We start from the raw sequence: 13,125 nt of genomic DNA, 5'->3' as shown, positions 1-13,125 counted from the left end.
ATTGCTCCATTCATTACCTCCCTACACCCAAGTTTGTTGCCGCTGGTCTGGCCCCGTCACTATGTATCACTCAGCATTACAACAAAATCATTTATTATTGCAGAAATATGTGCCACAGTATAAAGATACGACAGACTTCAAGCTATATGTTTTCACTGTTGACTCAAAATCTTGCTCTTTTGCAATACAGAGCGTTAAGACAAAGTCAGAAAGATTTCAAAGACTGTGCTGAATTTACCCTTGAATTAAAGACACAGCCATTTTGAAGCCTCTTCATGGCTAATAAAAACGACCATCATAAATCGTTTCTGACACCTTTTCGTTCGTGTAACCGGCGGGGCTATAAAGTATAGCCCGTATTTCTAGTGATGGCAGCGATAAGATAATACGATGTATACATGTATGTACAACTGAGATTAGTGGCAGTGATAGCGAATACAGGAATCGACGGGGAATGAAGACAACCCGTCAGTTTTCGTCGCCGTGGATGAAGATAGTGATTTCTCTTAGCACTCGTAGCTCAAATACACGACGTATATTCCTCTTCAAATCGCTTCCCACTCTCCTCAGTCTTTCTCTCCATCGTGAACGGGGAAACAAACGCACATGCCGACTGTGCAATCAAATTTACACTAGCTGATGAGCTTGCTCGATAGAATCCACGCAGAGCCTGGCGCATTTGTCCGCGAAGTTGTTACGTATTTGGATTCCATCTTTTCAGTATTCAGAATCTTACCTTTATTTGTCTAAGATATGCTTAATGTGGTACTGCATACAATCACTATTGAGTCAACACGTGACCAGAGTAATACCACGTACATGGATGGGGAAAGGCATCGCTCAATCGTTTCTGTGCATGGCAATTTTACAAAATGGCGAACATATATTTTCCAGCTTTTCGCATCTGAATGAAAATGAAAACAAGTCACTTATTGCCGCTTTACAAAGATGTTATTCCGGGAAAGTTACAAGTACAAAAGCTTAATTTGGGTAAAGTATTCAATTCAATCCAATTAAAAAATTATATTTATTCCCATATTAATCATCACCTTTAAGTTTAGCAATCTGGGTTGTTCCATACCCGTTTCCTAATTTACTCATTACAAAAACCAACAAGTACGGAAGACCCTGACTAAATTTTCTCAGCTTTTCGGACGTGATATTATAATAGAGTGTTTCATTTTTCAATTCTCAAAAAAAAAAAATCATTTCTACTGATCGATAAATTGGGTCCACAACTGGAGTTATATACAAAGGCAAACCGTGTTTCGTCTCGCTCAATCTCGTGGCGTTTGCCAAGGCTTGCGAGATCCCACGAGATAAGGGGAGCTCCGCTGTGGAATATTAATATAAGGCCGTGTCCGAAACGGCGACTTCGGCTAGAGCTACGGCTAGATCGCGCGCGTCTGCCTATTCTTCAACACTGGTAGACGCGCTGATCTAGACGTAGCTGTAGCCGAAGTCGTCGTTTCGGACACGGCCTAATACTAGCGGTCTGAAACTAGGGGAAGTAACTTGTCTGCAGCAATCTCGAAAGACACGACAAAAAGTGTACAAGAAACAGCAATGCTCTGTTGGGCCTCCGACTCGTTTATTCCACGTTTTATTCATCAGAAGTTAACATAAGTGATTTGTCGGCTCGTTCATACAACCCTGTGCTATGTGACAAATCATAAATATACACTATCCAGATACTCAGCCTCGTGTTTTAGTTTTTTTTTCCAGTCAATAAAAGCACTATTTAAGAAACAAATGACACTACATTAATAAGTGTCCGTGTACAAACAATACTCAAATAGTGAGGAACCGTTGTTTTAAATTATACAGTCTTAAACATTCAGAAACTTCTTGTGCAGAATAAGGAAAGGGCACGAAGAAACAAATTCAACCACTTTCCTCATCACCAAATCGTAAATCCACAGAATGATGATGAATTTTCCGTAGGAAACAAAATCCATAATGCTAAAAATGTACTCTTTCACCATGCAGAGCGTCAAAAATATTACACTAAATTAATTATTTCATGTTGAAACAGATCTCCCAAACTAAGTGGGTTTTTGTTTCGATCCTCTATGGATATATGATTCGGGTCTGCACTATAACCGTTTAAAGAAATCAAATAATGCCGTGAAGAATAGACTTTCTGCAGGTCATCAAGTCCACATGCGCAGTAAGTGACACTCTATCTTTGTTTAAATAATTATTTCCATGCAGATTATTTCTAGCCATCTTGTAATTCAAGCCCCGATACAGGGACACGTGAAAATACCTATAAATTCGTGCAATGTCGTCGATAGTTTTACACTCTCCACATCATGCATTTTATCTTTAATGTACATAACATACTTCCCAAACTATACACATACAAAAACAAAAACTGATCTTCTTCCATAAATTATAAACCGTGCAAGGAATGAAAAACTAAATATTACTGAGTCTGTTTGAGGAGTATTTGCAAGAGCAATTGAGTCTCTATATACACCATTGGTTAATTAACACAAATAGCTGCGACTGATCCTGCAAGCTATAATTGCCAAAAAGCTGGCGACTGCTCACCTCGATCTCAAGAGCTCTCCAGAGGAGAAAAAACCCACAGCCGTTTACGTAATTCTAGTTTGGACATTGTGCATGAATTCAAAGACCCCACTATTTCCCGTGAGCTGAAATAATCACATGTTTTTTTTTCTTTTTCTTTTTTTCTTTTTTTATGCTCATGGAATAAGCAGCCGAGTCTTTCACTTTTCGTCTTTGTGCTGTTGAAGCAGGGGTTGAACCAATGATGTATGCAGAGATCTCTCTCTATTCATGCCCAGTTTTTGCAAAGCTGTACTGATTTCCAGACCAACGTGTTTCCACACTCGGTAACAAAACAACTGTACAAGGTGAACCATTGCTCCAGCATTGGGGGAAGGCAAAAATATATAGAAGAAATTTGATACAAGTTAAGCCTAAACTGGTTAAAATAAGAATCCAAATGTGACAAAGGGGACCTTGCACTCCAGACGCCATCTTGGAGAGGCACGCATGTACTTTATTATAAACGAAATGTACCGTATAAACCAATCATGGTGGTTGTTATCGAAAGACGATGAACTCCAACATGGCGTCTGTGACGTCAGTCCAAAAGCCTTCATTTCAATTTCAGGCCTTTTATTATCAATGCATCAATAGTTTTGAGAATTAAAGAAGTGTCACATTTTGATTCAATATTTGCTCGAATGTCTAGCCTGAATTTTGTTCTTTTGCTGGTGAGATTTCGATTAGTTTTTTTCAATCAGAATTAACTCATTCTCCGAATGTATAAAATATTATGGACTGTGAATAAAACATGATATACCGAGCATCGATGTTCAAATACTGGATGTAATTTTTAATTATTTTAGAAGCATAATCTTTTACTTCTGGTCCGCTTATGGTTTGATTAATATTCCATGCTGTTTATTTGATTGTTGTCAGGAAATAATTTTATGCCATCACCAAAATATACAAAAACTTACATTTTGGTGTTCCCGCAAAAACAAAAACAAAACCGTGACAGCTTTTTCGAATTTCTATTTTAACATCCAAAACCAACTGCACCTTTAAGGTGATATTTCAAAATATACGTACCAACTCCCCCTTTAACGTATGTGGTTAACCATCCCTGTGTTTTGTTTGTTCAATGTTGAAACTTATTGTTTCAAATATCATCTGCAGGGAGTTCTGGATTTGGGTAGGCTTTTATTATTACCAACCGGGCAAAGGTGAGCACGTGTCAAACGAGATAATCAGCATTTCATGTTTGAGATATTCAGTCACAAAATTCAATGTTTCCTTTCAACCTCACATGTATATTTTTATCAAGCTGATATTTCTGGAATATAATCCTTGAGCAGACGGTTGCGTAATGTAAATAGCTCTGATGAAAATAGGCCTGAATGAAAATAAAAATATATGTGGAGTATTTTGAAGAAGAAATCAGATTTGCTTACACAACAAAGGATTGGAAGCAATTGGTTCGACTTCATAACTCATATGAAATGCTTTTTATACGTCCTGTGGCAAGCAGAAATCTACATTATTATTTGAAAGCTTGGTGGATTAAATAGGAAATTAGCTGAATTTCCAACTGGAAATCAAGGAAGATATTCCACTAAAGATCTAGGGTCGAGTGAACAAAATGTTCTTGTGTATGACATGAGATGGTACTTTAACAAAATTGTTCCTTTTTCGTGGATCTTATTATGAATCTGTTCACGGACACCTCACCAACGGCCACTACTTCCATTTAAACCATACACTCAAAACCAAATATAATGATTAAATTGAAATCACATTAAACTTTACAGTTTCCAAACCGAAATACCACACGTACATTAGGCTGATAAAATATTAAAATGCCAATTACACTCTCCTTCGCGTGGTCGTTATTGCTCGAGAATGAAGCATTTCCAGAGTAAAATGAGAAAAAGATGTGAAGGTTTTACAGCCGAGTGATGTGTGCCCACCGCCCGAACCAACACCGTTCACATTCAGTGTGGCAATTTTCCGCACCGTCGCAAGTTCTTTGTGCTGCAGTTGCCAATGATTATATCAGCACACGTGATCTCATATGGTCCGCTAATTTGCCGTATTGTTGGATTGAAGTGCTCGACTAAACAACAAGAAATGATTGTAATGTGAATGCTCTCAAGTTAACATCAACCCCCTTTGTGATTAGATTGGTCATTTCTGTTTCCGCAAATTAACGTTTCCCGCCCAAAAGATTTGCATCCGATCTACTCAACAAAATGGCGGCTATATTCCCTTTACAGTTATATGCACAATGTGGAGTGGGTTTAAAAGCAATCATAGCTTCGCAGTTGGGACTGTTTCGAATTATGACATGACGCCCTATCTATTTTCCCTCCACTTGTTACGGCCAAAACAAAATAATAAGACCGGTGTCAGGACGATCATATCGCAGCTATCAGATTTGATGAGGCGTTAATAATGGTATAATACAATGAGCGCAAATGAACCGCATGAAGCTAAATACAAGACTTTTCTGGACAAATCGTAACCTGCAGGCGTTGTGTCGGCGACACCAGCGCTGCCGAAACAACAAAAGGCCTGGCGAATTCCCGCTACAAAATCTGAAATATCGCGGGTTATAACGTTATATTTGGGTTCTTACAGCTAAGCTCGCTATCTTTTGGGGCTTTTTCTTTCTTTTTTCTTTCTCTCTTTATGAAACTGATTGAAGGACTAAATGCCCGTGCTAGCTCCTCTATGCTTCAGGGTTGGGGATGGGGTTGGAAACGCCCCCTATACTCTGACAAGATGACCTGGGAAAAAAAGTTGAAGGACACGTGTGACCAATAAAAGAGTGAAAAGGGCTGACCGATTCGAACCAAAAGAGGCTTTGCCCGAAGAGGAATATTTGGCCATCGGTTGACGATTTGTGTGAACCAAGAGGGGGGAGCGTTTGTAATTGTGCCATTGTAGAAGCATCGTAGGCGCCGGCGTGTTCGTAAGAGGTACGACGGGGAATTGTCAATGAGCGGCCACCACGATACGGTCACTGGGCACCGTACCGCACGGAGCACGGCAGAGCTCGAGTGTTGTGTTGGCAATTGCACCGGTACCTCTGTTTGACTACACAATTCCCGTGGACTCTTGTTTCCTTTCGCCATTAGAATTTCCAGTTAACACTCTCAGTTTAATATAGAACTCGTTTGGAATTTATTGTGCTCTAAGTGGCAGAGTGTGAGAATATTCTTATAAATTTGTATGTAAAACTTGCCTAAGAAATTCAAAGAAAAAACGATTAACGTTTAGAAGTATGCGAAGAAAACATTTTCTTTGCAGTCAGTTTAAATTGGATTTGTGCACAAGAACACGCAGGACTTTTAAATCAAAAAATTCGGGTTGACTACAAACAGTGAAATTGAAATATTACTGAGTTTTGAAAAATAACTCGGCTGTTTTGTCCTTGTGTATTCAAAGTCCTCGTAAAATCATCTTACACTTTCGATCAGCTTTTTTTTTCAGGAAATAATACAGCATGTCATTCACAGGTTATTGATCAGACCTGCATTAAATATTTCCCATTTTACTTTTCGTTTAGAAGGACCGGTGTACTGCATGCCCTCAAAAGCCACACAATTCACAAACCACTTCCCAACTGATACCAAAACAAGTGAATTTCCTGGATAAAAACAAAACAACGTTTGTTGGGGGAGGACAACAACAAAACATCTAAAAACAGAAAGATAGAAATTGTCGCTATACGCACGTCGCAGCGTCTGCAAGAGACGAGTGGGGGTACGACGGGAATTGGGTATGTGCAGTGCATGATAATCAACATAATCCATCATTTATGAGACAAACAAACCTGTCTACTGAACATACACTGATTCCCAGAGGTCAGAGTAAATACAGGAACAGGAAGAAGCCATATTTACAGAAATTTTCTTGCGGGCTACGCGACCATAATAGGATGCAACAGAGTTGCCGATGCTTCCACCGTAAACCGCTACGCGAACGAGGCACAGTTTGTCCCCAGTTTCACCGCCAAACAACTACACATAACCCCCGGTGCCGTATTTCCCAACGCAATCATACAAAATAACCGTTATGAAATCATTGTTTTATAGATTTGAGCCGAGTAGCCGAAGAAAGAACTAAAAACAACGAGGTATAGTTTTTAGAACATCGGTGCGGATCTTATTGGGGGATGAGGCGCGGAGAGTGGCAGGGCCAACGGTGAAATTCTTGGCGGACTTGTCTTCGTTTGTTTAAAAACAGATCTTCGGCAGCGAGTAATGTAATCATCACTGTTGTCTTTGCATACGGGTCAATAAAAGGGGATGTTTAGCAAGGCTTGCTAAAGATGGTGCTAGGGACTGATGAAACGTCTGCTCATGATCTCAAAGCGATTTCTTTCTTTCAAGCTCCGTAAAATTCTCTCTTTTCCAAAAGCACAACATGCTATTGTTTTTGTTTTAGTTTTGTTTTAATTGTTGATATTTCAGACTTCAACAATTCCACATTCGGTGTTGTAATTAGGAAACTGAGAATAACTTGACAAAGATGATGTGGCTAGACAACGAAAGTAATTATGATACTTAATTTTACCGGAAACTTGAAACCATTCTCTGAATTACACAGTGACTTTACTAAAGGTTAGCATAATACAAGGCGACTTTAACCTTGGAATTGGTACATCACTTGTGCAGCAATTTCTACCTCAGTATCTTCCTAAAGCTACCTTACTGATCGTTCCAAGGGTTCATCGGCCGAGGGATTATCTCCGGGAAAAAAAATTATTCATGAAAAATTGCTCTCCGTTTGAGAGAGACAATTTTGACTGAGTGGCCATTTTGTCAAAAAAAAGGGCCAACAAAATGGCGGGAGTGGGGGACTGGATGTTTTTACTTGAGCCTAAACACATAGACTCAATGCGTGACATATCAAGTTTTGACACTTATGCAGATGCACACCAAGGCTTAGGTTCGCTGTGTGTATGCAACCCCAGCCAACCCCCTCCCCCCCCCCCTTTCCATGCAGTTATTAAATTGATTGTGCTTTCAAAGACAACATGGTATTGATATGGTGATGGTGTGGCGTGAAAACCAATACCACAGTCATTCTCTGAACCTCGCAATCAGGCTTTTTGAACGGCGTGCATTTGACCCCTACCACTTCACCCTCAATACACTGTGGATGCCACGGCGAACAAGGGCCAGCGGACGAATAACGGGTGAAATCTAAGTAATTGGAAGGGTGTACTCTGCTATTCACTCCTATAATCAGACCCTTCTCCGTGGGCATGGGATGCTGTAAAAGGGGCTCTGTTGTATAGAGCCAGAGTGGTCGGGACCTAGTCTCGCAGGACCTCAGATTACCCTGGTGTGCAATCATCATAACCATGGTCACCGATTGTTAGATCGTCAGGAGTTTTTCTTTGGCTACTCTCATTGCATCGCCATTCCCCCAGCCTCCCCCTACCCCGAGTTATTCTTCAGCCACGATGCAGTTCCCTATAAGCAGAATGATCAGCAGAGGGTTCAACGGGAAATCTAAAGGTAAAGACCGATGACAAAGTAATGACAGACATACTATAAAAACCTGCATGATACTTGATGATTTCTTTCTTTTTGTTATTGGTGCGGGAAAACATTGAGGATCCGAGTATGTTTCAGCACGTCATGAGAACAGAGGGGCTAGCACGGGCATTCTAAATGAACACGATAACTATACGCAAGGGGGGATATTGCGCAATCATGAGGGGGGGGGGAAGTCATCTCGTGCAAATCAAGACTAGTTCAACATTGACATTGTCATTCAAATATGTTTCCATTACTGCACACGTATGGTTTGGTACGGTTTAAGGTTTAAGATGATGCTGGCCATACGGCTATTATAAACACAGCAACATAGTGATACTTGACTGCAAAAAGGCTATCGGTTTTAGAAGCGTGTACCTCAGAGCAAGGATCAAGTCACTGGCGTTTATAAATATCCTCCCCTCGGACCCCCTGATGGCCAACTTTTTTACCCCTTCATCCATCCCCCAGTAATGGCCATCGCGGTGTCGCTCTCTCTCATGCTCGCTCCCCCTCTCTCTCTCCCCATCCCATACGCCCCGGCATCGTTCCATCTTCACCGAGGAGCATTGTTATAACACAGACCTCCGGGAGGGGTTTAAGATGATGGATTGGGTATCACTTGCAGGCCTTCTTGTGCAACATACTCCTGGTATCAGCGTAAACGTACCAATTCCCTCTGCACACCTTCTTACCTCCCGGGTCAGTTCCTCCATGGTTTAAGAACGAGACGGGGGATGCTTTTGAACAGTTTTTTTTTTCTTCTTCTTCGCGCTCTTATTGCCCAGGTTTTTTTTAGGGGGGGGGGGCTCTTGTGAGCGAGTGCATTTTATGATGGGAAATAGCCGCGGTTTCCATGCCGTATATATTGATGCTGAGGCACCGGTACATGTAGACCGTACACATCAACAAACGGTCACACATTCTATGTTTTAATAAAATAACCCCTGGACGAACTGTTTTCCCCGTGGAAGTTTAAACTTTCTGAATATGAATTGCCGATAGTTGGTAGGCCCTCTGGTGGCTGTTTTAAATTGGTATAATTATCTGCATGAGCCGGATAGATAATGTTCATACACAACGACCAATAGTGGTAAAAACGTAGCCAGACCATTCCAGAAAACAATTTAACTCTAAAAAATAACTGTTAGGCGAAGAAAGTCAGTTTTTGTTTTGAATGTTTACATACGGTGCAACCGGACATTTTAATATCAAACTAAAGAATGCAGCGGTGGCATTGTGTTTCAAAAATGATCTACTCTTGTTTATATCATGTTCCATTCCTTACACAATAAAAGCTCTATTACAGTAAAGAAGAAAGTTAAACCAAAGAACATGGGTTGTTTTTAGACGGTAAAAGGAACAACAAAAATAATCCATTTACAACCACAGCGTGAATTAAAAAGGAAATAAAGACCTTGTTTCCCGTAAAATATATTACATAAAATTTATAACATCGTTTTTAAATAATGGTAAAAGAAAAAAATCTGAGGACAATGCTTCGTTATTGTTATCAATAACACACTGTGTCACAACCAGGCAAGATGGCGATCACATACTTTAGTTGTATCAAGAAATATAAACCATGTTCGATTGGGTTCCATGTAAAATCATGGAGAATAGTATTATGAGTCAACTGACATGATAAGACTAATAATAGTGTCACATCATTTTGATAGGAGACTTACATTCAAAACCGACTCGCAATGTTCTTCTGGCAGGTTGTGGTTTTCTTCATGAAGGGATGATGATGTGTCTATGTGTTGTGTTGGTTGAGACCACAGTCGCTACGATCCTATATCCACAAGGTTGTTGGACATGGGTGCGAGCATTGAGTTCTGAAGCGAGTTCTGAAGCACGGAGTCGGACATGTTGACCTGTGTCAGGCCCACGTCGGATACGGGCGGCAGGCTAGTCATGGGTGACATGAGGTTGGCTTTACTCAGCTCGCTCATCATCAGACTCTGCTGATGGTGTTGGTGGTGAGGATGAGGGTTGTGGTGCTGGTGGTGATGGTGATGGTGAACCGACGCAGATGCTGATACCCCTAACTCCGTCACATCACCCAGGTTTTCCTTGCCGTTCATGACCATACCCAGGTCTTCCTCTGAGCTTGTACTCGGCGTGGCCATTTTACCCTTGTTGTCTTGCTCGGCACTCTCCCTGTATACACCAGAAAACCCACATCAATGGAAAAAAACATACAAAACAATAAGCATGTGATAAACAAAATATATCATTCCCGAATGAAAAGACCGAGTATGTATTCGCCAGTATTATAATAATGGATTATTTTCAAAAAGATATAGCTATTGGTATATTCAGAAAGTAATTTGTTCACAATCTAAAGTGTATGATTTCCACTAACAATATCTGCTTTAACACAATATGTATTTGAATTTGAAAGTGTATTGTGAAACTAATCAATATATATCTTAATTTTGCTAAACCCTTAAGTTTGTGAAACCATGGAGGTAGAATTTAAACGATCTTCACTTTTATAAATGACAACATTTAGTCCAAAAATTATCAAAATATTGGAAATTGGAAACGCATAAGTAATGGGTATTAATGGATTCTCCAAATGTCCAACTAAACGTGGTTTATTCTACAAAAAAGAAATGGACATACTATTCTCATTTCATGAAAAGTCCGATTGACTGTTAGGGAAATAGCAAATGTAATGTTTACCATCAAATAGCCTCTTATGATTCATCAGTTCATCGTGAAAAACATCTTTTCGGAAAAGAATCCTAAAATGTTCTAGTTTTCATATAACAATTATCCAATACAATTAACTTGTATTTTGTGACCTGTATTTGCATGATCCCTGACCAATGTGTTTTTAAATTTACAATAAGATCGGCAACTGATTTACATGCATTCCCTGAAACTGTCTCAGTGTTAATAATCAGTAATTTAATGACAATTCTCAGTTCCCGTGGGTATTTGGAGAGGCACAAGTAATAATCCAAGTATTAGATTGATTAATGATAATGGCGCGGTCTAGGCAATAGTCTTCCAATAATATCGGCAGGGCATTGCCAAACACTACTGACAACTAATCAGTAATAACAGTGTCTATTGACAATTCAAATATGTTCAAATATACCAGGTAAACAGTGCATCGGAATAAACACAAATCTACTTCTTATTTGGAAAAAAAAGAAGAGGAATGCCGGTTTTGAAAAGCTTCTTGTAGGAACTGAGCAAACGGATCGAGTATTATAAATATAGTGGCGACCTCACTAGATTGTTTGCCCTTCTGTCACATAACATTGCATGACCTAAATACATTTTTTCCCCGGCGCTACGGTGCGCATATTTCTCTGCCGTCGACGGTGCTGACATTTTACAAGTGCCGTGATGCAAATAATATTTAGACTGAATATCACTTTGTTTAGAAAACACCTAACCAAATGTTATGCGCAGAATTTAAAAGAAGAAAAAAAAATAGCTATTGTTAAAATCATCTTGGAAGGAAAATTTGATCAGGGTTCATTTTCGTAAATATGTTTTTAGAGAGAGTTTTTATTTTTGTGGCAGCCTGACGATGAATTATGTGTCATCTAAATATTCAATTGAAATTCTTCTTATTGTCACACATCGGCTCAAACAAAAATAAGTATGACCATGCTAGCCGGCAGAGATGGCTGTTCACTCTAACTTCTTTTGTCTGTCTCCCCCCTGCCTGCAATTTACCATATTTTGCCCCTTCGAAGGAAGCTACGGTAAACGGCGAACGATCCTGAGGAAAGTACGGTGGTGTCGAGTTACACAGCTTCGGCTCTCTGCACGTGGGACGCGCGGCGCGATGCCCCTGTCAACAACTCGGGCTCTCCCCGGCCGAGTTATCTATACCATTCACGCATTCTACTCGACCGGCACGGATTATATTGCCAGATAGTGCAAGGTTAGAAAACCGCGACATACACAACAAATTATATGAATATATTCATTTATTAGAATGGGTGTTTAAAAGTAAACATATAATTTGAGTTTTGTTCACCTTTCTTTAGCCTCTGCAGCTCTGTCCCGTTGCCGCCGATTTTTGAACCAATTGCTAACTTGAGTCGTGGTGAGTCCCGTCGCTTCAGCCAATTCTCGTTTTTCTCGTGGTGATGGGTATGGGTTGTGTGAGTACCATTCCCTAAGCACTCCCCTTGATTTCTCCTTGAAGCAATAACTAGTCTCTTCCCCGTCCCAGATGGTCCTTGGGAGAGGGAACTTTCGTCGTACCCTGTATTTACCGACGGCTCCGAGTGGCCGTCCGCGTAGTTTCTCAGCCTCGATGTAGTGCGCCTTGAGCCACAGAGCTTGCAGTTTCGGGTGGTTGTGTGGAGAAAAATTATTGCTTTCCAAGATCTTGTACAGTTCCCGAAAGTTACCCCGATGAAAGGCGACGATGGCCTTGGCTTTGAGTACACTCTCGTTCTTGTGGAGGTGTTCGCAGGCTGGCAACGACCACAGAAATCTTCCAAGGCGTTCAATATTGCCGGACTGCTGCAAAACTTCGCATACACAGGCTACCTGTTCTTGCGTAAACCCGAACGATGGCAACATGATGATGCTTCAGCCACAACACAGGAGAATAATGTTAGACAAATTCAGCTATCTGCTTTTGCTCTCCTTCTCTCCCAGTCTGTCTAACCCGACTGACAACTCTTCCACCAAAGTGGGAAAGATTTCACCACAAAACAAAATAATAAACCCCGATGCGATGCCGGGTAGCGACGACGGTAAAGAACGCAGTGTACCGCTGCCGATCCTCACGAGAAGTTCTCTTGCAAGCCTTTGACACCACTCATACTGACAGTCACACGCTATGCCCGAGCCTTTTACTATCGATGGCTGTGATTGGCTTTCTGCCCAGCATCGGTCGTCGGGCCATTGAGGGCGAACAGGAATTAGGAACCATGGCGACGCTGTCAATCAGTGTAACCTGAAACGGCACTGGGTGTGGACTTGCTGTCAGTGCTCTATTGAGGCCATGGGTGAAAGATGTAGCCAGCTCCGTGCTCTCGTATACGGCATTGAATCGTGTAACTAGCTATAT

General features: G+C 40.7%; 1 protein-coding gene across 1 annotated transcript; it reads right to left on the bottom strand.

Annotated features, from left to right (window-relative positions):
* Positions 1-1,570: 1,570 nt before the first annotated feature.
* LOC117307290 (homeobox protein SIX1-like) lies at positions 1,571-12,886 on the bottom strand. The gene is made up of 2 exons (XM_033792010.1): positions 12,079-12,886; positions 1,571-10,232 (listed from the first exon to the last, which is right to left on the bottom strand). Exons 1-2 carry the CDS (start codon positions 12,630-12,632, stop codon positions 9,857-9,859), a joined length of 930 nt encoding a protein of 309 aa, XP_033647901.1. The 5' UTR covers positions 12,633-12,886; the 3' UTR covers positions 1,571-9,856.
* Positions 12,887-13,125: the final 239 nt, after the last annotated feature.

The sequence above is a fragment of the Asterias rubens genome, chromosome 1, assembly GCF_902459465.1.
Source record: "Asterias rubens chromosome 1, eAstRub1.3, whole genome shotgun sequence".
Classification (NCBI taxonomy): domain Eukaryota; kingdom Metazoa; phylum Echinodermata; class Asteroidea; order Forcipulatida; family Asteriidae; genus Asterias; species Asterias rubens.
Note: the sequence above shows the minus strand (reverse complement) of the source record. Positions and strands in the feature narration are given on the sequence as shown.